This window comes from Pararge aegeria, chromosome 2, assembly GCF_905163445.1.
Source record: "Pararge aegeria chromosome 2, ilParAegt1.1, whole genome shotgun sequence".
Classification (NCBI taxonomy): Eukaryota; Metazoa; Arthropoda; class Insecta; order Lepidoptera; family Nymphalidae; genus Pararge; species Pararge aegeria.
The window spans coordinates 15,668,358-15,693,171 of NC_053181.1; the positions used below are offsets into that span (position 1 = coordinate 15,668,358).

The 24,814-nt window shown below is 36.7% G+C and overlaps 1 protein-coding gene across 4 annotated transcripts in view; it reads left to right on the forward strand.

Moving 5' to 3' along the window:
* LOC120631688 (voltage-dependent calcium channel subunit alpha-2/delta-3) overlaps positions 1 to 24,814 on the forward strand; it is a 113,120-nt gene that overhangs the window by 69,748 nt on the left and 18,558 nt on the right. For all 4 annotated transcript variants that reach the window (XM_039901366.1, XM_039901382.1, XM_039901374.1 and 1 more), the window contains exons 4-6: positions 5,861 to 6,089; positions 12,714 to 12,845; positions 13,360 to 13,637. In XM_039901366.1, coding sequence (XP_039757300.1) covers positions 5,861 to 6,089; positions 12,714 to 12,845; positions 13,360 to 13,637 — 639 coding nt within the window. The remainder of the gene's footprint in view (positions 1 to 5,860; positions 6,090 to 12,713; positions 12,846 to 13,359; positions 13,638 to 24,814) is intronic.

The window sequence follows — 24,814 nt, forward strand, 5'->3', positions numbered from 1 at the left end:
CGAATAGCGTGCATCCGTCCGTCTTGCGTCCGCATAATCAAGAATAGAGAGAATAAGAGAATGTGCAAACATAACTTTGGTCGGAATTGGAAGAACAGAACGCAGGCGACGCAATGACCTAATAGTCGCAAACATCCTCCTACTCAATACGTTGACATGCACAGACCATGATAGTTGTTTATCAAGATGTAAGCCTAGATCTTTAACAGTGTCACAGTAGGGAATAGTGACACCGTTGTATACAACAGGAGGGAGATTCTGCCAATCAACTCTAACACCCAATCCCGGGTTGCCAATAATGATAGTCTGAGATTTTACAGGGTTAACCTTAAGTCCATACTGCCGGCTCCACTCAGAAATGTTTGATAAATCACTATTCATTGCAGAAACTGTTAAAAGGGTTTAAAAGGGGTTTAAAGTTTGTGTGAAAGGCGATCATTTTTCAAGTTATACCATGGTACTTTGGCTCTTAATTTGAAATAAAGAAATTTGTATCCCAGTTTTATACTTTCCTAGAGACGTGAATTTTGGAAGGCGTAATTTTTATAGGTATAAACAGAAAGGATATTTTGAAATTCCAGCCCTAGGAAAGTGCAAGGGGGTAGAATACTTACAATAAACTGTCTGTCCAATATTTTCAAAAATTCAGTCAAAGGAAGCGATAGAAAACACAGATATGTCTTTTTAATTTTTGTCTACCTGTCTGTCTGTTAGCGCATTACGCGAAAACTAATGAACGGATTTGATTGCATTTCAGCATACTTATAGCTCATATTCCCGGGTTATCATTAAAACTATTTGTTTTTTATTCCAAAAACCAATAGGGTTCCTGCGGGTGAAAGATTTTACATAAAAGATTAATAATAGTCGTTTGTGATAGGAGGTTAAATCGACGTACGCTAAATTCCAATTATTTTTCTATCTTGTGTGAGATTAAAGCGGAGCCAAGCCATGTGTACAAGCCATTGCTACTATACTTTATAGCGTAGCACTTCTAGAGCTATTACGGTTAATAGTTATTGCGTTTCACTGATCTTCCTATTTTATCGTATAAGGTTCGAAGATAAGAAAAAAAAACAATCGTCTTAAACTCTTTTCAATATAGGATCATTTGCCAGCCTCGGTATTATAAATATGGCTAAAGCTGTGGAAATATTACCACTCGGCATAATAAGATGGGATAGCTTAGCGTTTTTGTATAAACCTCAGCGAGAGCGCGTCCAGTCTACAAACACTATAAGGACGGGTGGAAGTTTTAATTACTTCGTCTCTACTTGGAGCTTGTTCCTCCGATGGGACTATTCCCTCTCGCAACTAAAAACTCTCATTTATAAACTGTTCTCAGGACCTCTTAGCGAACTTGCTAAACGTAATATCTCGAGCTGGTAATTACGACACGAAATTAACGAAATAAAGAAAGGGTGAAGAGAAATTCTTCTCATAAAAATATCTAAGCCGCTTTATGGAGCCATTAAACTTTTTCGTTGGTTCTGTTTCTTATTGGAATATTTACGTATTATAGAGACTATCTAAACAAGTAAATATAATTTATGATATGAGTATTAGTATACAACATATTAAATATATTTTTTAAGTTGTAACTGTGATATCTATTCGCTAGAGAGAGATATGATCGTCACCATATAATAATATATTAAAACCAATTCATAGCCCACTGCTGGGCATAGAACTTCTCTCTCTTATTAGAGAGAGTTTAAAAGCATAGATACTCCATGCTCCAATGCGGGTTGGTGAGCTTAGATGTTTTTACGTATAGATATTATATTATTTTAATATTACGTACTTAACATTATACTACGTACTGAATAATATTAGAAAACTAATTTGTAATATTATTCAGTAACAATTAAATAATCACACTATACTATTACTTTATATCTTTCTTCTTTAAATTTAATAAAGAACATCATCCATCATATAAACACAAGAAGTGGTCGGTAGATTGAATCAATATTTTTACTCAAAGTTGTGTTACATATGGAATGGAAATCAATATCAGTTAGAGCCACAGTAAAGCGTAGCTAGGTTAAACTATTAGAAAACAGCCGTACCGAAATATAATATTAAAGGAGTCGCATCGCAGCGTGACTTGATCTTAAAGAAAGGTTTTTGACCTCTAAAGGGTCATGATACGAGCACCTTTATTGATTTTCTTAACAGCCTAAGCCGCGGGTTGTATTGAAAAACTGCTTAATCATAACTCTTTCCATTAAGGGACAGTCTGGCAAAATCTTTACGGAAATACTTCGTTATAAATTTTTGCATCTGTATAAAGGACGATCGGAGAAATGGAAGCGTAGACAATCGTTGGCAATTAGCGAGGCGAATCATTCTGATCAATAATAGGTGCTTTTGTTCTTAGCCATTGAAGCCGTCAAATACTTCCTTTTAAGTGAACCGTGTTTTATGCCCGTTTTCACTAAACCCAAGAATCGTATTTCCTTGACATCGCGTTTTTTTCTAGAGAAAAAAACGTTTCACAAACTTGTGACATGACATGTTATGTCTGACGACGTTCGGCGTCACGTTGTCTAAAGTTACGACACCGGTTTGGCGGACTCTTGACAGATGAAAAAAATATAAATTCGGTTTTTTTAATAACCTTAAATCCATAAAAATATGATAATACAAACACAAAATACCACACCTTGTGGCACAAACCATAGACAAGTAAGGTTAGATGTGTTGCCTAGTGAAAATCTATTGGCGAAAGGATTAATTATCTTTTGGTCAATCGAGGTCTACTTATCTAAAATTCACACCTACTATTTTTTTCCTTAAGAAGCTACCCGGGATTTAATTACTTTATCCAGAAGAGTGTCGCTATCTTTACTCCATACTAATATCATTTTTTTTTTTCTGTAGCTGTTATATCATAATTTTTCTTCTACATGTTAACCCATCATTGCAATCTCACCAGGTGGTAAGTGATGATGCAGTTTAATATGGTAGCGGTCTAAACTGTAAGGGAGTATGGCTAATCGGTTTCTATGCGACATTATACCGGAAAGCTATACCGCTAAGCGGCCCTTTTTTGTCGGTAACTAGCCACGGCGAAAGCCTTCCACCAGACCAAAGAAAATTTAAAAATTATATAAGTCCACAAACCTAGGAGCTCCCACTTTATTTAAAAGTCCTCACCGCAGGGCCAGGAAGCTAAAAAAAAGTGTCTGGTTGTTCGCCTCAACCACTGCTCAGATTTTGATGAATATATAGCTTGCATTCTGGATACCTTAAATCCCAAAAAAGCAGAGTAGAGTAAGGTTCCGCAGGGTCCAACGTAACGCTGGGTTCAATTATTCTGGTATACTTTTTTTACATAGAAAACTTTTTATCCCGACGAGTTTTGAACAAACGGTTACAGCAGGATTTTTAGAAATCCCAACTAAATTAGGACGAAGTCACGTGCTACAACTAGTATATACAATAACTGCGCAGCGATGATTTAGTGTTTACTTGGTTTAAATTACTCTTTATCCATCTGTTCGTCCGTCCGCCTACCCGACTGCTGGTATGACATCTTAATTAAGGAACGTTAAAGCAAGTGATTATTAATTGCTTAAAAACGCAAATAGCCCTGAAAAGATAGTGGCGCTTGTCGGGGGTCAAACTCAAATCATGTATAATAAAATAAAAAAGTTGACCCCAACCATATTGCTTCTAAAGCTAATACTACTAATCGGATATTATGAACCCTTTTTCTTTGTAAGAGTAATGGGGCCCCATCTAAGTTTGCAAAGAGAAAATTACGTAGTTTGCTCTTTATGCAGGAGAATTTAGTAACAAAAACTTCAAAGGGAACTGAAGAATATAATTGCATTTTTATGCATCAAGACCGTCTTTGAGAAAGTCTGTAGTGCAAGTATGTCCCGACCATTTCACGTCTTTCATCTTAACGTTTTTACCCAGTTACGAGTAAGAGGGATGGCATACATCTCCCTAATATCTGAACCAATTTCAAAGGTTTTGTTTTACATTTCCAAGACCGTTCTGTTAGCCAACTGTGTACAAAAGTAAACAGTAAATGATACTAATACAGTACATTCGTTTATTACAAATTATCCAATAATCATGAAAAATTCGTTTATTTCAGATAGCCCTAATAAAAGCACGTTTAAAACGTCAGATTTTTATAGTTACTTTAAGATTTTAAAAAAGTCAGCTGTTGCTGTTTTCTAGCATCAACGTTAGACAATTTAACAATTATTTTTTGCATGAGGAATGGAAGTAGAGCGGCCATCTTAAATAATAATAAATAAATATACTACGACAATACACCGATCGCCATCTAGCCCCAAAGTAAGCGAAGCTTGTGTTATGGGTACTAAGATAGGTGATAAATATTTTTTGAATATAATACACATAAATACTTATAGTATACAGATAAACATCCAGACACTGAAAAACATGCGTGTTCACCACAAAAATACGTTCCTTGGACTCAGAAAGCAGTGTCGCTGCGCACTTCGCCAACGGCAAGTAACGACAATCTTCCTAGCAACCTTGTAATTAAGGAATTTATCAATTATTATATACCTTCTTGTAATAAATAATGCATTGCTGGATCTACAATGACCTGAGTTATCATATCATAAATGCATTCACTCAACCGTATATTTATGAAATTGCAGATGTACTAGTTTATGGCCGTTTCTAGTAAGTTGATTTTATTTAGACTTACAAATGCTATATTCTATTTATTTATTCCTATTTCTCTACGATCAAGTAAATTAAACTTTTTTTAAACTAATTAAATTACAATCTTAATGAAGATTAAGTACATATAACTAGATGCCGGCTAACTTTTATCTAACTTTGGTAATCGGAGACTTTAAGAGAGTGTTTGAAGTTGTGACGTGAGACACCTTTAATAGCTAAAAGTATCTATTAACATTTCTTCACTACTAACAGTAGCTTATCCAACTGTGGGCTCAATAAAACTTTGTCGTAGAATGGTACATCACTTGTAATTCGAAAAATTGGGTAGTTACAAAACACATTTACAGCTGAACAAAACTGTTCAAGCTTTCCGTTTAGTGTAGATAGGATAGCAGGTATACGTCTCCTGAGTCGTGTAGTGCGTCGCTAGTGTAGTTCATACTTATTTTGTACAGTCACTATGTCATCACCGCTAGAAACACGTGACAACATAGTAGCACCAGAGTCTTCTGCGAAACAAGCATCGTGCTGTGCGTTTTCATGGAATGAGAAAACGGCGCACAGAAATATATAACGTCTGAGTCATCAACTCAGGACGTTATACATTTCTTCCGCATTTTACCGCTTTTATTGTACCGCTCGACCTCTTGTGCAAAAACGTCCTGTGTAACTATAAAGCAAGAGGCCGAAAACTGCGTTGGTTTTGGAAGTGGAAAAAGTTTTGGAAGATCGTGGATTTGATTTGTGGACCGCAAATTCTTGCAATAGACTTTTTTTCCTACAGTGGACAATAGACAGCTCTGGACCTTCTACTTCATAATGATGCCCCTCTCCCCAGCGTCTGAGAAATATTATTTTAAATACTTACAAATAATAATGATACTCACAGATAAATAATGATTAAGATGTTTCGGGGGAATTGGAAATTAATAATTCTTTATTAGTTTTCATATCTTTATTATCTGTTACCTTCTTTTTCGTTTGTGTGAGAAAGTTTTTTTTATTTTTAATATTACGCCCCTTGAAATTGTATCCCGGTTTGCACCCTCCTAGCTCCAGGTCTGACCGTAGATCAGAAACAATATGGTTTGCATTCTCTACAAACTAATTATTGCTCTGAATTTTTATATATTATATATATAATTATTTTTTTGTGTATTATATTCAATATTCTTTCCAGCGCATAATGGACTCTGCGGAAGCGGCTGCACTGTCAGCTGGCAGTAGCAGCATAGATGGCTCACCAGGCTCTTACTACGACGCGCGATGGTTGAACGTTCACGCCGACGATGGAACGCTGTCTGCAAGGGCGCGTCGCCTCCTGCTCTCTCCTAGCCGGCATTTCGATCACATTGCCGTTAATACGAGCTATAGTGCGGTACTTATGCCTCCGAGGATTAACACGGAAGGTAAATCGTTTAAAAATATATATCATTCATTCTCAAACAAAAGAAGAAGATACTAGAGCTTCTTATTTTGTTTGAGAAAACTCCTTTAGAAAGTTGTACAACATCTACGAAACGCCAGAGTTATATGGTTTCGTTATTTAAAAGCGACTCACAAAATTTGCTTTAAAAGAAAGAGCTCCCTTTCTCTTTATCTCTCTACGAATGTACTATTGACGCGTCCTTTAATTTTCACTCTCAATAAGTATCCTCGCACAAAAAGTTTAGTTTGAGAGCACAATCCCTGCGAATAGGCTAGTGTAAAAATATATAGTATTGCTTGTAGGTGATTTGTTAGGCGTAGCAAATGATGTAGACAAGGGCTACGAATTTCGGTTCTGTATTTCAAAACTGTTGAAGTAAAGGTAAGGTAAGGTAAGGTCCTCTTAACTTTTTTAAGACTTTACTCTTGAGGGTTAAGGGCTTAACTTAAATCTGAGACTGTATTCTCAGGCTAAAATTTTATAAGCGGCTTAAACGTTTCTGAAATCGCGCAATGTTGCCAGATGTCACGGATTAAATATTCCCATGTGACGCCAATCCGCTTCGCTTGAAACATCTAGACGAAACATATTCCTTCCTACATTTCAATTCTCCCCTGAAAATTCAGCGAACATTATATAGATCAGCTTTTGAATATTTATTTATTTCATTGAGTATATTGTACTTTTGTGTTTATCTGCAAGTAGATACATACTTACTAGTTACAAAGTTCTATTAGATTAGGTTTCAACTATGCAATAAATGAAAATCTTAAGCTATGGTAACTACCTTTCAGATTGATTGGCATAATTATATTTTCGACGTTACAATTTATATTAGACTAACAGTACCCGTGACTATGTATGCCTAAAAAATGCCTTTGAGTATTCTGGCTTAACGACAGTCCACCATTTTTTTTTTTTCAAAATAGCGTTCTCGCTAAAACGTATGAATGGAATTGAATCATATTATAACAAAACTGTAACAGGTCTAATTCAGTACATTGAAGATATCGTTAAATTTTCTGCGGTACTCTCTTATGGATACTGAAGCCTTTCCCCTTTTGTCTCTCTTCTGTCTGTCCGTCTGTCGTAAAGTGTTGCTACATTGTGAATAAAAAATGTTAGAAATTTTCTTGGTTTACTTTTAGCGATTACTTAACTAGTAATGTAGTGAAATGAGCTGACTGATTGTTACCAAGTTATCTTTGAAACTAATAAAGTCAGGCACCCATCCATTTACTGCCTTAGATCAATATTGCTTAGGTTGTTGCCCAGCGCTACTCAGCTATGTTTGCAATTCAGGGAAGTAAAAGGGTGACATTGGCGATTGGCAATGTGAACATGATTGAAGGTCTGACTTAGTAGGTGATTCAAGCTTTAAGAGCAAGAACAGATATATTAACAGGTATACCAGTACCTACGATTGAAATAATCTTTACGTTATGTATCTAATTTATTAGGGATTGTTGTTGACGATGTAACAGTACGCTGCGTCCCATAGATAGTCAGTCCCATAGTGTCAGGTAACCGAAATATATAATACCAAAGTTGTAGGTAGATACTGGTGTCGCCATCAGTTAATACTCGTAGTTAAAACTGAATTAAATTCACAAATTGGCCCTAAACTGATAAAACGGCGGGCAGTAGGTAAGCTCGGCTCAATTTTAAAATATTCAAACCCCTTTCTGAATCCCAGTGTGGTAAAAAAAAATTACGTCTCCAGAACGCCTATATCGGGGGAATCCCGCAAAGTCCTAAAAATAGTTACTGATTATAATTATCTACTTACTAGTATATGAAATCTCCAATGAATAGAAAAAGTTACGGAAATAAGGCAACTTGAAAGAGAAAATATAAATCCTCGTTGTTCCCTAACCTTACCCGAAATATTCCTTATTCCTTCTCTTCATTATGAAGGGAACCATTGTGCAATTTTTAGGTTTCTAGGTTTTCATCGAGAAACTTAAAAATTGCACAATTGCACTAACAGTTGTTCATGAGTCAGTCATAATGAATCAGAATAGGGACTTTTTATTTAAATCAGATATTTTCCTTATTAAGTAAAAAATCTAAAGTTTCAGAATTTCAGAATAACCCGAGTTCTAATCCAATTAGTCCAAGAGTGGCATCTCCAAATGACGTCCGGTATCTCGAATGAATAGAACCTAAATTAGTGCACAACCTCATAATTGAATAGATTCGTTTCAATGATATTGAAAAGACAAAAAAGCTTTACAAACATATGAAAAGCTGGCTTTTTTTTCCTAATTTTTATTTTATTATTGAAAATGTTCCAGTAATACTAAGCTTAAAATAACACTAGTTACTTATAAGTACTAAATAGTATTTCCACTATTAAGTCGTTATTTACCTACATAATAATACAAAAGCAAAATATTTCAATAAAGTCATGAATACAAAAGATAACATTTTTGTGAAATTATTAAATAAAAACTATTTTAATGGAAAAGTAATTAGCTTATCCGTAATATTTAATAACACCAGTTGCTTTTAGTAACGTGTGCCGGAGTGACAGTGGCTTTCGCCTTAAATAATGACACGTAATATATTGTTGACATGCGAGGGTGGGGTAGGGTGGAGATTGGTAGAGAGGTTTATAACCCCCGCCTAAAGGTTCAACCACATAAAGGCGAAACTTTGTAAAACCGATATTCTTTTATATTTAATATTTTACTGTACACTTAATGTAGTAATATTGCAAGCGGATTGTAGCGGGCAAAATGTGCGTGAAGCACGTTACTACGTGCTTAACGGTCTACTAAATAATGCAAAGGCGAAAGCATATATATTATATTTGTAAGTTATTTCGCGCACCAAGGGGGAAACGTTTCAATGTTTTTTAGCACACAAAATGGAGAACGTAGCGTATCCCTTGTTCCAAGAAAGCAAATTAACATGAACGATTTTGCACTCGAAAACTAGTGTATGTTTGTAACATAAAACTGTTTAGATTTAAAGCATAACATTCCGTATTCACGTAGGCCTTCAATAGTCTTAAATTTAAGTCAACGTGACCTGAACTACAACAGGCAATCATAATAAAACTATTAATTTAACAAAGGTTCCGACCTGACACATCTCCACAAGGGCGAAATTATTCAATGGGTTGCGACACTACACCGCATTTATAATATACGTAAGCCTTTAGGGTGACATGATTTATTAACAAATGGACTTGCCACTTGCCTATTTTTGCTTTCAGTTCCGGCTGACTGCGACATTTACTAAACTAGCCGACACAATCAGTGGACTCAATAGGGTCGCTCGAATCGATCATGACTGTTAAAACAAATAGCTTATTGTGAATGTAGCGTTATCGTTTGTAAATATTGCTTTTAAATTACGTTAGGTTAAACGAGTAACTGGTTTATAATGACAAAGGTTTTTGATGGTTTTCCGGTTAATGAAGTTTCTATAGACCATGCGGTATAAATTATTAAAGAATAATAAGTTATATTGGTTGTCATAAGTTCAGAACTGGATTCGTAATCGAACTTAGGTTTAGTTGCCATAAATTTAATTAACAACCCACCTTCCTCTCCTATTTTTTTAAATACATAAGACACTATTTTAGATATGGTTCTATTTATGAAAACTTTTCTTATTATGAAATCTATCTATACTTTTTACAATGTAACAAGCCTCTGTTTTTTGTGATGGCCAGAACGCAAAAACTATCATTTATTCTAAGAATCTCTGAGTTTCTCGAGGGTATCCAAAATTATAAGGACCTTACGTCCAAAAGCAAATATAGAAAGACCCTTTGAGTAAAAACTATTAATAATAAATAATAAAATAACGTATTGAAGGTACAATCAGCGCTAAACGATAGATAGTCAGTGATGTACATACATAACATGCTAACTTAAAACATGAAAAAAAAATATATATATTTATACCGAACAGGTAGATATGTAATATGTTATTGATTATAACGTCAATGTTCATTTATTATTGATTATATCGTCAATGATCGATGCAACTTTATAAATACATATTGCCGGATTATAGGCACTCCGGGTTGCGGCTATAAGCTATCAAGAATGTACTGTATCAAAGCTTTTAGCTGGCTAAACTCAATTAACCTACATTGAGTTTTGGTTGGTATTGAGAGAAACTTTTCTAAGCTATAGTAGAATCAATGAACAAAGTGGATTCGGCTAATTCAACGAAGTTTTAGGTATTACTACCTAACTAGGTACATATATATTTTTATTCCTCTTTATATACAATGCATAACAACCTGAATTGATATATAATAAGTATTTATGTATATTATCCATACAAATATTATACATAAATACTTATTATTTATCAATAGCTTAGCGTAGCTTGTGTTATGGTTACTAAGATGACTGATGAATATTTTTATGAATAATATACATTATACATAAATACTTATAAAATACATATAAACACCCAGACACTGAAAAATATTCATGCTCATCACACAAACATTTTCCAGTAGTGGGAATCGAACCTTGGACTCAGAAAGCAGTGGCGCTGCCAACTGCGCCAATCGTTCGTCTAATTGGCTATAATCCGTGACTAGGAGACAAATCTGTACAATGTAATTTCTGAGTAAAAACATATGTAACCACGGCTATAAAACACTTTCACACAAAGTCTTTTTCTCTTCATACAACAGTGACCCAGTTATTCATATTAATGTCTACTACTCATCATCATCATCACATAAACCCAGTACCGGCCCACTACAGAGTACTGGTCTCCTCCCACAATGAGAAGGGGTTAAGGTCTACTACAAATTGCCTTAAAATTAAAAATTAAGAAAATAAAATGCATAGTTTTCTGCTGTAAAAGCATTCTATATGTCAGCGCCGCGGTTAGGTGGAACTCATTTCTTAATGTAGAAACAATTATTTAATTTTTTTATAACAAATTTAGTAAACTTCAATTATTTTAAATATTCCGTAAAGGTAGGTAGGATGTTCGACGATAAAAAAATTACCTATTTAATGCCGCTACCATAGCGGCATGACTTAGTTCTACATCAAAGCTTTTAGTTCGCAAAACTCAATAAACCTATATTGAGCTTTAGTTGGTTTGTAACGAAAGTTTACTTAACTGTCCAAATCTATGGGATAACTCTATACGGGAAATTCCTAATTTAGTTCTCTCGCAAACGCTCGTAGAAGTGATATCGTTTACCTACCCCTGTCCGAAAGCCACTTCTGCTGGTTTTGCGAACACTTCAATATAAGACATTTATACGTTTTTGATTAAATAACGAAAGTGCATAAAAACCGTGACTTTGGTTTGATTCTACGTAGTTAAATTATTAAGAAGATGTAGCGTTATTTTCAATACACTTAATTTTTGTGCAATATTGTCATATTTAAATAAAACATAGCCATTAAGATTGCCTTAATAGAAAAAGAAAAATGAATGTTAAAATGTTTAAAATATTTTAATTAATATTTAACCCAATTAAATATCTTCAAACAAATTCCTCCCCAATTGTTGAGAGTTTGCACGATTTTTTTTTTTAACAAAAACATACGTTAACCTCAATAAAATAAGGATTATAATTCTGAAACACCAGCAGCATTTCAATAATTCTGCTCTAGGCAATGATAGTAAACCCCCAGCTAAAACGTAACATTTGCATGCCACGTATTCACGTATTGTCGAATGCCATCGGCGACCGAGGCGTTATTCGAGGTGCATTTTAGTAGAGAGAGCATTATTATGATTATCATCATCTCAATCAAAGAAAGTTTATTGTAGGGGTTTTCTCACGCCACGATTTTCGCCGCTTGTATCCAGCTACTCCCTGTTACTCTTTTTAAGAGTACTTTTAAGACTATCCCTGTTAAGATTACAACCACCTTTTGGCGATATAAGTCTAATGTTTGGGGTCGCTACTCCAGCACCTGGAGTAGGACCACCGGATGTTGAGATTCCTCCAACGTCCATCGGTCCTCCGAGCTATGTGCCCCGCCCACTGCCACTTCACCTTCTTTAATGACTGACCTATGTCGGTAACTTTAATTATCTTACGGATCCCCTCAATTTTGAAATGAGCACATGGACATACTTCTACTACCATAGTTCCATCGATAGCCACCTGCGTGGTTGCCATATGGGGCCCATAGTAATCAACCATGTTTGGGAGTCTTATGTCATAAATATACGAAATGGGCTAAGTAAACATTTTCTCTAGCCACATGTCTCTAGTGTGATCGCACACTAATTCTTTAGCTCAGGGCACACGAATCTAGCATAACCGTTACATAATTTAACTGCAGTGTTGGCTACGCTTATGTAGGAGTATTAGATAAATACTTCTCATTTAACCCGTTATTACTTACATTATATAATATTTCTTACCCTATCATATTCCCCGTATTTAAGCAGAAAGATAATATATTTTTCTAGTTTTCTCGCCAGTTTATCAAAGATACTACATCATTTCTTTTAATTAAATAAATCGGATTTTTGTCGAAGAACTAACTTAAAAATTTTTTAATGCGTAAATGCGATAATTTTTTTTTTCTGGTTTTTCAAAGGACTCATCTCTCACTCATGCACTCATCTTTGTTGTTATTTTTTCATACAGATGGAGAGGTTCAAAACCAGATCGGTTGGTCGGAACACTTAGATCCTTTGTTCGTGAACAACTACGAAATTGATCCAACGCTGTCGTGGCAGTACTACGCTTCGTCCAGCGGATTTATGAGGCGATATCCTGGTAAGTTAACATTTTTTAATTTTGGGATTTGTAAGTCTATTAAATTCGATTGCATCCCGATTACCATCTAAATCATATCTATCTTTGAAGTTCTTGCTGAGGCCGATTTAACGAGTCCATATACTCCGTTTATTCTCTATATATTTTTTTATTTATTTAATGGAAAAGTACAAGAAGTATGACCGTCCTGACCATTCTGCTACATCATTGGAAATTATATGATTTAAAAAATAAAACTCACTACCGTAAAATTCTACCATCGGTAGATAAAAAAATGAGCACTAAGGCAGCGCGAAAGCTTGTTAATAAATATTACAAATGGTAAATTGTTTTGGGTACTCTTCTTTCACGCGATAGGACAGCGTTTTTTTTATGGGTTTTAAGCTAAACTATTTAGACATAAAGGTTTTTTTTTACCCAAGTAACTATACCTGTAATTCATCCGGACATGTTAAAAAATGGGGTTGGTCTGGAAATAAAAATTTAAATTAAAAATATTGTTTTCCATAAATAGCTATGTCTTGGCCCCCCGAAGACGGATACTCGCACCATGCAAGAGATTTCTACGACTTCCGATCGTCAAACTGGTTCGTTGAGGCAGCCACCTCACCAAAAGACCTCGTAATACTGATAGACGATTCAGACGAACTCAGCTCGTCTAACCGACAACTCGCCAAGTCGACTGCCATCGCATTACTTGACACACTTGGCCCGAACGACTTTGTCAACGTCTACAGATACAGCGATTCAGTGTCAGAGCTACATCCGTGTTATACAAAGATGTTGGCCCAGGTAAGCATGATTTTTCTTTTTATTATTATTTAGGTACGTAGTTAGGTACGTAACGCCTTACCTTAGTGATTTTATTGTGCAGATAGAGCAAGAGGGTAAAACGACCGTGTGAATCATTTATATCGCTGTGGAATTTCAAAGCTCAGAAATCATTTTTACATATATATTATTTTTAATAGGCAAAACTCGTTGAAATTGGGTACTGGGACAGCATGAATGAAAACCATCCAATACCAGAGAAATGGTTACAATTTCTTGTAAATACTTTACTAAATAAAGTAAATAATTTCAGTTATCAAGAAAAAGTAATACAAAAAAAATGAAAACCCTTACCAATTATAATAACTTGAAATCTCATTTACGCTTGTATGAGAATGACCCTGTGTGTGCGTTATAATACATAAATTAATTTTAATTGAATAAAAAACCGACTTTAACGTACACCCATGGACTAAAAACCAAAAAAAATTTGCTACTTTGGGTTACATTATTCTCTCTCTTTTTGTGCCTCTCCACTACTGGAGGTTGGACGTCAGCTCAGCGAACTTCTCGCGGTCTTGCGCCAAGCGAAACAATACTTCCACGCTTTCAACATTGGTCCATTCACGGATGTTGCGCAACCACGACTTCTTCCTCCTTCCAACACGTCGTTTGCCCTCTACTTTGCCCATCATTATGAGCCGGAGCAGCTGGTATCGCTCATGTCTCAGAACGTGGCCCAGATACTCGACCTTACGCTTCTTAATGATAAGCAGTAACTCCCGGCTTCTGGCGACGCGTTGGAGTACTCTCACGTTAGAAACTTTCTGTGTCCAGCTAATGCGGAGCATTCTATGATAGCACCACATCTCAAAGGCTTCGAGACGTTTCTGAGTATCGGCTTTTAGAGTCCAAGATTCACTACCGTACAAAACTACCGGCCAGACATAGCAGTGGAGTAATCTTACCCTGAGCTCTATCGAAAGCTTACGGCTGCACAAAACCTTCTCCATCCTTTTGGGCTGGCTCGAGCAATTTCAATCCGGGTTCGGATTTCTTGTCCACAGTCCCATTCTTCATTTACCCAAGCCCCGAGGTATTTGTACATTTGGACCCGTTCTAGGTCTTGGCCTTCCACCTTAATTCTTGGCTTTAGATCCTTGTCTCCAGATGCCACAAGAAACTTGGTCTTATTAACATTCATATTCAACCCCGCCTTCAAACTGCACTCGTTGACCCTGTCTATTAATGTTTGTAGGTCCTTTTCTGAAGAGGCTATAAGCACGGTGTCATCGGCATATCGCAGATTATTAACAACTTTACCGTTTATCTTGACGCCTATCTCCAACCCCTCCAGAGCTTCAGATATTACTGCTTCTGAATACAAGTTAAAAAGCAGGGGGGACAATATGCAACCCTGTCGGACACCGCGGCAGATTTCAACTTGTTCAGTCTCTGAATGCTCAACTCTCACAGCTGCCCTTTGGTTCCAGTACAAGTTCTTGATAACCCGTAAGTCTTTGCCATCCAGACCGACATCCATCAAGCGCTCCAAAAGTATATCATGTTTTACGCGGTCGAACGCCTTTTCATAATCGATGAAGCACAAGATAACATTGGTCTGCATGTCTTTAATTGAATATCCCCGAGTTGTTCATCACATTTTGGCCGAATCCTGTTTTGGATGATCGCCAGGAATACTTTAAGTACATGGCTCATTAAGCTTATTGTGCGATATTCTGCACATTTTTTCGCTTTTACCTTTTTTGGTAGAGTTATAAATGTGGATCTAAGCCAGTCATCGGGTAAAGAGCCTGAGTTATAAATCTGGTTGAAAAAGTTGGTAAGGGCGTTTACGTATTTTTCTTCTAATAGTTTGAGAATTTCTACTGGTATATTGTCAGGACCTAGAGCTTTACCAGTTTTAGCAGATCTTAGTGCTTGTTTCACCTCTGTTGATAAAATTGGTGGTCCAGAGTCATCCATAATAGTTACATTCGCGGAACTCCTAGAAGCATCCTCAAACATTTTCACTATGTAGCTACTCCACACTTGCTTCTTGCTTTCTAGGTCATGAAGATAATTGCCCTGATCATCACACAGTACATTCAAATTATGAGACCTATTCAGCCCTGCTAATTCCCTGATCTCCTTATGAAGATTAAACCCATCGTGGTGTTTCAAAAGGTATTCGATACGATCGCATTTGGTCTCATAGAACTTATGTCGAGTGGCCCGAATTTTTCTAACAATGAGCTTATCCAGTTCATTGTACCTCTTTGGATCTGCTGTTTTGTGAATTCGACGCTCTCCCATTAATTTCAGAATCTCCTCAGTCATCCATTGCTGTTTCTTACCGAGATGGCCAGGCCGCAAATATGTATCACAAATGTTGCTGACCGTATCCTTGAGTGTGGACCACGTTGTTAAAGGTGTTGATGATGAGCATGTCAAGTGATCGTCGGCCCATTCGTTTATAGCGTTTGAAACCCTTGCTCTAACTATGGGTTCTTTTATCATATTCAAATCTGTATGGAAATGTGGTTTTTGCTGAGCCAAATATTTGAATTTGCAGTGAACTGTTGCTACGAGGGGGTTATGGTCAGACTTTATATCCGCTCCCGGATATGTTACACAGTTCTTGATTGAGTTTCGAAATCTTCTGTTGATCATTATAAAATCTATTTGATTGCGAACTATGTTATCAGCTGTATGCTGTGGCGAAGTCCAGGTATATAGACGCCTAGGATGTAGCTTGAAGAGGGTGTTTGCTATCGTCAATTCTTTCTCTTGGCAAAATTCTATTAAAGTATCCCCTCTCTCATTTCTAGTTCCAAGACCATAGTCTCCTGTCACCCCTAGTACAGACATGGAACCTACCTTAGCGTTGAGGTCACCCATTATCACATTTAAATCATGTTTTTTAGTATATTGCAAGAGAGTTTCAACCTGGCCATAAAACGCCTCAATTTCAACCAATGGTTTATCAGCCGTAGGAGCATATATCTGAATTATGTTTAAGTTTGCCGGCACTGCGGTTACTTGAATGAGCATTGCACGATTTGACAGGGGTATAAAGTTCGTCACTGATTTAGAAACTTCTTTGCTCATAAGAACTCCCACCCCATGATGGTCGGTTGACTGGTCGTTGCCAGAGTAATAAAGGATTTTTCCTTCAGCAGTTTCATATTTATTTTGTCCAGGCCACTTCGTTTCACTCAAGCCAAGAATGTCAAGTTTAAGACGCTCCATCTCCAGAATGATGTTAGAAAGTTTCCCGTGTTTCTTCATACCTCTCACGTTCCAAGTTCCTACTCTGATCTTTTTCGTTTTTGTAAGTTTCCCTCCGGAGATTCTTCGCACCCCTGTCCCATTAAAAGGACGCCGGAGACTCGGGGCCATGTCTATTGTTGTACTGTTCATGAGAGCTGATCTACTAGGGACGCAATAATGACGGTGGTATCCCGTTGCCTTCCGCCATTGCAGCTTCGTGACCGTCACGCCATACCCTGGCTACGCTCACGAATGTTTGACTTGAGCCCTAAAAACTACTATAGTTATGTCCTCAAGCCAATACTGAGACCGCTGCTACCCAGCCCCAGGCCACAATAACTACGCCCTTGTGACAGGGCTCGCCTCTTCCGCTGTTTCCACCGTTGAGGTCTTCACCTGTAACCCTAGGCAAGGGGGCCGTGATATACCCCACAGCACTGGGTCCTCCCCTGAACTTAGCCATCAATATATCCCGGCTTACTGAGATATAAGATGCCCACCCCCGCGACGTGGACGCGCCAGGGGAGAATTACTCAAGTGAACGCTAGAGAAGGTAACTCTAACATTCCAAGAGCCGAGTTAACGGACTTGTTTGTGTCCAAGCCCGAAGGTTACATTATTGGTGATTTTCAATAACAGCCCGACCGATTATGACAAATTTAAATTTAATGGGACCACCTGGAAAGCCCTTCAAAACAAAAACAGAATTTTTCAAATCGACTTCGAGTGATCGGGTAACAATCAAAATTTTACCCCTATACGAGTTATATATCAATTTTAGGATAGGCAGTGCTTTTAAGCATGTATGAAGTGCACGCCACTGCCACTTCTATCTATTTTGACAACTTTGAAATTCTCCCTTTCAAGTCAGCGTATAAAAATAGTTTCTTGTTTCCTCTCCTTCGGTCATTTCACCACTCTTTAATAACATACCTGCATAAAGTGAAGCGAGACGCCGAAATCGTTATCTAATCTCACAATCCTAGCAGAGACTGAAATAACGCTTACTTTCACATCATCTTGCTTTATTCTCAGACGTACATTACAAAATGATGATTTACATACATGTAAAATTCGTCATGAGAACGGAGTTAAATACAGGTAGGGATGCCACTAACAAATTAACTAAAGTAGGACCAGGGAATAAATAATAAGTAGACGGAGCTATGTTTTTTATAGCGTTCATCGTCTTGGAGAGCGTTTTACTTATTCGCATTATGATAAAGTTGAAACATGACTCCGCGCTATGTGGATATGACAGCAAACGAGTCGTAGTTGGTTAGTGCAGCAGTGGACATGCAACCTTTGTACTAATGAATGTTGATGAAATCGAATGAAAATAGATGAAAATTCCAGCGGAGGAGACAATAACTCAATTTTTTTAAAAGTAATTATATATTTTTGTATCTGAAACAGTTTTATGTGTATCTTTTTAATTCCTTGACGGACACAACTTAAAATTAGTACAACTACTAGTGTATACGTAAACCATAAAAATAACTTACACAACACACGGCAGATTTATTAAAACAATCTATTATTAAGACCACCTTGTATGTTTGACAATAGCTAAAGTTCTCGCTATCGATTGGTGCTCGAGCCCAACAGATACTTCAGAACCCTTGAGAACTTACAATATAAAATGATACAACTCGTGATTCTATTTTAAGGTTTCTCTCTTTTACCCATACCTGTCTAGCACAAGTCTAGTTTTATCAGCCGTCAGCTGACTTTCATCTCTTTTTATACGTACATACTTCATAAAATCAATCCATTTTGCGTACATCTTTGGTTTTTCCCTATCAGGAGTTTCAATCCAAGTAAATTTAAATGTATGTACACCCTACGTGCAGATGAGTAATGCTTTAGAAAATCGTTTCCTTATTCTAAAACTTTTGCTTTCAAAATCCGAATAATGCGTTTAATTAACTTATGCAACTACGCCACAGCGGTTGTATAGAACAAATGTACAGCTGCATAAAACCACCGCGTTATGTACGTAGAAGTTGGAACCTACATAAATATCTACATAAATGTAAATCCTTACATAAATTATAAATGAGAAAATGTATTAGTCTGTACTTCCTTTTCTTACTAACTAAGCAACTGAGGATCATTATTTATCTCTATCAGCCGAACATCGCTGAAGCGGATCATTTTAAGTGCGTAATTTTAATTATTTATGTATTTCATATAAATTGAGGATGTTTTATATTTATATAGGTAATTATGTTATATATTTACATGTTGTATATGATTGCTAGTAGTTTACATTAATTATGGGTAATTTCATGTATGTTTATATTTTATTTGTATTTATATGTAATATTATATAAAATATTATAGTTATATTTATATATGTATATATATATATATTATTTATATATTTGTATAATTTTAAATCTTATTTATTGCACCACGTACCTATTTTCTATGTTTTTTCCTTTTACGCCATTGGTTGCCTGGAAGAAATTGCTATGGCGATAAGGCCGCTAAATTGTACACTCTTGATATGTATTTATTTCTCTGTAACTACTTTTTTTCTTTGGTGTACAATAAAAGTGTATTCATTCATTCAACCGAAATATACCTATGATAGAGAGTAACATAAGCTACTTTTTTATCTCAGAAATACCAACGGTTCCCACGGGATTTGCAAAAGACAGTAATGAACAAGAACAAAAAACGCAGGCAACAGATAGTTTAAGAATACACTGATCACAAATGCTTAATTTGTTTAAACATTTTTTGAGTAAACTTTCCTGAATCGCCTCAACGATTTTGTCGGAAATATGGTCAAATATGAATTATATGACCATATTTCCGACAAAATTTATACTGAGGTCAAAAATAACGTATCCTATTCTTCTGTGAAAATCTACATAGATTATTATTAAGTTCATTCAACATCATTGAGCAACACTCAGCATTATAACGTTATTGTACATAGAGTACTTCAGCAAATTACCTAACGCCTATCCAATAGGTATATGGAACCAATATAAAAAGTTAAATTAATATGATTCCTTTTTATAATAGCGAAGAGGCCATGCGAATAAAATGTGTATATAGATAGATAGATGTAGGAATGTTATAAAAGTGTGCTTACTACTTAGTTCTAAGTGATTTTAAAGTGCACTTAAAGAACTCTGGACGTGGTTAGCTCGCAAAGTGTGTTGTCTAGGTTAGAGCAGCTGGTTACCATAGAGTAATAATGTTTACTACATAGTTACTGACTGTTTATGGATATAGTTTATGGCGCTTTATAAACTCATCTGTTGGTAAAAAGGTGTATCAAATTAAAATAAGGAAGCGGTGATAACCCAGTGCAGAACATCGACTTCGCTTTCGGGGGACCGAGTTTGGAATCCCAGCACGCACCTCTCACTTTTCTAAGTTACGTGCATTTTAAGCAATTAAAATATCACTTGCTTCAACGGTGAGCGAAATTCTCATAAAGAAATCTGCATGCCTGAGAGTTCTCCATAATGTTCTCAAAGGCGTGTGGAGTCCACCATTTTGCACTAAGTCAGCTTGGTGGACTAATCTTAACAGCCTGCAGCCTTCTCATTTTGAAAGGAAACCCGTGTCGTTAATGGGCTGATATGAATCACATAAAACGAGAAGAGTTATTGATGCTAAGCTACATGACACCGTGTGGTGACAGCAGATCAGAATACAGTTGTCGCCAATAAACCTAGGGGTATCATACGAGGAAGCGTTCTCCGTGTTAACTCTACGATCATAAAACCGTCTGCCCAGCGAGATGATCATGGGCGAACTCTCTCCTTGGAAGAGGCTTTTATACCAGTAGCGGACTGGTATAGGCTATTGAAGATAAAGCTACATGATGAGTCCAGTTAATTTGATGCTATTTATTATGGTTGCCTGAACGACTTAAACCCTTCTCATTCTAATAGAAGACCAGTGTCCGCTAGTGGCCTATAATGGGTTAGTAATAGTGATGGTTAAAGATACGTTACTGTAGTGTTTACATACTGACCTCTGACCATCATCCTATTAATGCCAGCTGCTGGGTTGGGACACCTTCTCTCATTGGAGAGATTTTAGAGCGTACAACGTGCGAGTTCGTGTGTCAACAAAGTTAGCAACATCATCCTACACCATTCTGAGGGATGGGGCAATCAGAGTTTTTAAAAACATTTAACAGTTTTTGCCTGACATCGCGATTAGTTGAACATGCTAACTTTTGAACTCGAAACTTGGCTTTAATAACCGAGATAGAAACTGCCACAACATTATCACTATCTCATGAGTTTCAACGTCCTGCATTCACACGGCTAGCATTCCAAAGGACAAGTTTGACTTGCCGCGAGATTTGAATTATTGAGCTAGAGTTATGGAATAGGTAGCTGTTACCGGTGAATACGTTCGCGGTTTTTTTTGCAGTTGTTTCATTTTGACGGACCGAGCAGATGCTAAGTGGAAAATCATCGCCTATAAACAGAGCAACACTTCACAGGGCATGCAAGGAGCACGTCCTGCAATTTGCCGCCTTGTGTCCATCAATATAGGGTGTGTTAAGCCTCATGGGCCTGTAATTACACCGGCAACCTCGCCATTTTGACCGGAGCACAGTATTGCAACAATGCTGCTTAGCGGCAGAAATCTCTCACAAAAAGCTCTACTGCTACTGTTTTCCGCAGGAACCGTTAGTTTTAGGATAAAAAGTATCTCATGTCACTAACCAGTATGCATGGTATATCTATGTTTTTCACACCATTTCCCTAAGATGCCGATCTTAGCTGTGCCGCTTCATCATAGGTAACAGAGGTATTTTTTCGCTCCCGGGAATGTAACCCTGGTTCTTTTCCGGGATAAATCTTCCTATACCAATCTTTTGGATGCAAACTATATATGCATGGACGGACCCAGGGGAAGGCATGGAAATCTCGCAGTTTGTGTATGAACTCTCTTAAAAACTGTATGGGCGCGAAGATACAGAGACAAAAATAAAAAAAACAGTTTTGGCTTCAGTATCGATTATAGAGGGCACTCTAAAAAAAAATTCACAAGACTCCTCCCCACCCCCACCCCACAGAAGATGGGTACATATATACGTGTGCAAAATTTCAAAAAGATTAGTGCAATGGTATATATTCATAGAAAACTAGCAAATAAACAGACTCCTTTTTAAAATTAGTTTGGATGTTGTAGAAGTGTTCAAGTTGATATAATTTCGTCATCATCACTTTTTCATGTTAATGATAATATATCGCTCGCCCGCCCACTTTCCTTGGAGAAGCGTGAGGGACAATGCTCTAATTCCGTCTCATATTTACGTCCGTTTGTATGTATGTAGGTCCCTTAACATGCTCTCCAAAGCATTGGGGTAGACAACGACAATTTCCTAACACCAGGCGCTTTGCGATTTGTAAATAAATTATACTAATAGGTTATCATTTATTTATTACTTAGTACTCTTTTTTTTTAACAAACCACGGTTGGCCGTTTTAACAGACGATATTAACCAAATGCATGTATTGCGTGCCTCTTTGCCGATACGTATCAGATTGGCGTGTGCACATAATGGAATCAATCAAACGCGCTTTGGTATAAAAATCCTTTAAAAAGTTCCTAATATATACAGGTATATTGAAATATAGTAAAACATCATTATATCAACCTATTACCGGTCAAATACGGGTACGGGTCTCCTCCCACAGTTCGGATTGGTGGACTCCACACAACTTTGTTAATATTATGGAGAACTCTCAGGGAGTGGCGTGCGTAGAGGTTATGCACAGGGTATGCAGATTATATAAAATGAAGAAAATATCAAGTACGAGTTCTAAAAAAGTTAAGGATAGGCACTGTAAGAGTTATAAAAAGCCTGTATATATAACTCGTACTGGAGACTTTCTTCATTTTATATGATCTGCATACCCTGTGCATACCCGCTATGCGCGCCACTGCTGTCAGGTATGCAATCAGCTGTAAAGCAGCTGTTATTCAACGTTGAAGCTACTGATATTTTAATTGCTAAAAAAGCCCAAAACTTAGAAAAGTTAAAGGTGCGTGCTGGGATTCGAATTTGGCCTCCCTCGATTTTGAAATCTAAGTCCCATCACTGGTCTATCACGCGCACGCCCTTTGTGTCATCATCAAATCATCAATGACAGTCCACTAATAGACAAAGGCTTCTTAAAGTTGAGATTTTGACCATAATATCCTATTAGCAGGCGGGCTGGTGATCACAGTAGATCGTAGTAGTAGCACAGAGGATGCTGCTGTCCATTTTATGTTAGTAGCCAACAAGTGTTGACTGCCGTCATTATTATTACCATATCAACTCATTACCGGCCCACTGCAAGGCACGGGTCTCCCACAATGAGAAGGGCTTAGGGCCGTAGTCCACTACGCTGGCCCAGTGCGGATTGTTGGACAACTAAAATTTCCGTCATCATCACAACTACATTCCATACATTCATTTATTCTAGTGTACTACTAACCATCGCAAATATCAAGCTCGTGCCACTCATCAATAAGCAATATTTAGTAAATGTCTTTATAGATATTATTTTTCGGGAATAGATCGTACATCAAACACTTATTTATACGAATTGTATGTATTGTAGTAAAAATATATATAAAATTCTCGTGAACCTACCTGGTGGAATATTTATTTTCTTTTCTGTTAACATGATCCCACGACTGTTTCATTTGGTATTATTTATTCCAGAGCAACTAAGTGGATATTCGATCTAAAACGCCCTATGAATAAAAAAGTACCTACGCTCCTTTCCAACAGAACTTTTCATGAAATTCGTCATTTTCTTCAGTCTCTTCACGCACGTTAATGGTGCCGAACTTTCAAGACGATACATTTCTTAATCGCAAAGTTTAATTTTGTGACCCATGAGAGATGGAAGCTTTTTTATGTTGCGCTCATAACTTTTTTAGCATTATGTTACATGCCCATTATCTAGCCCATTTTGAATGTCCAAAATCAATTAACAAACCATTTAGTTATGTAGTTTATGCAGTGTCTAACACGGAAAAGTTCAGTGCCTTTGCCTTTATAGATATTTAATTGGGGTTTTCAAATTTATATAGCTGGTCAATCTACATAAATTAATTATTGTTATACATAGGTATGTTATAAATGCAAATTGTGTTTTTTTTTTGTTTGTTCATCCATAGTTTACGCCCTAACTAAGTAAACAATCTACTTGATTTTTGGCATAGAGAGTGTTTTTATCACAGGATTTTTTCCTACGATTTTATGAACCGGTTTCCACGGGGTTAATAGGCTGTATCCTAGTATGAGATAATAGAATATTAATTAAAAACGGTATCAGCCTAGGGGTTGGACTTCGGTCTCACCTTCGGACTAAATGCATTTTAAATATAACTTACTTTAATGGTGTAAGAAAACAACCTGCATGCCTGAGAGTTCACCATAATGTTCGCAATGGCACGTGAAATGTTCTAAGTACTTGTAATGCATAAGAGACCAACCACGATATCATCCCCATATCAACTGCTGAGTTTCTTGCCAGCTTCTTCTCGGTAGAATCTGCCGTCCAAACCGGTGGTACAGTTACTACAAACAGACAGACATGATGTTTCAAAAGTGCATATAGGCTTACTTGAAATAAATGAATTTTTAAATTTTTCATACAGTTAAATCTATGTATTAAGATTTATAAAAGTGTCAAGATTAGTACCATTAACATATTAGAGTTCACTAATTTACATAAGTAGTCACTTTGGAATTTTCATTTTTTGTTTGCCAATTTCGTTCTTCCACTAATCATGATCGGTTCGGAATGGTTTCTCAAAAAATTATTATGGTTACACAGAAGCACACTGGAGTATCGGATATTTAGGTATTACGACAACACGACGCAAACGTAATCTCATTATATTTAACGAGATTATGTCGAACCGATGAAATGCCA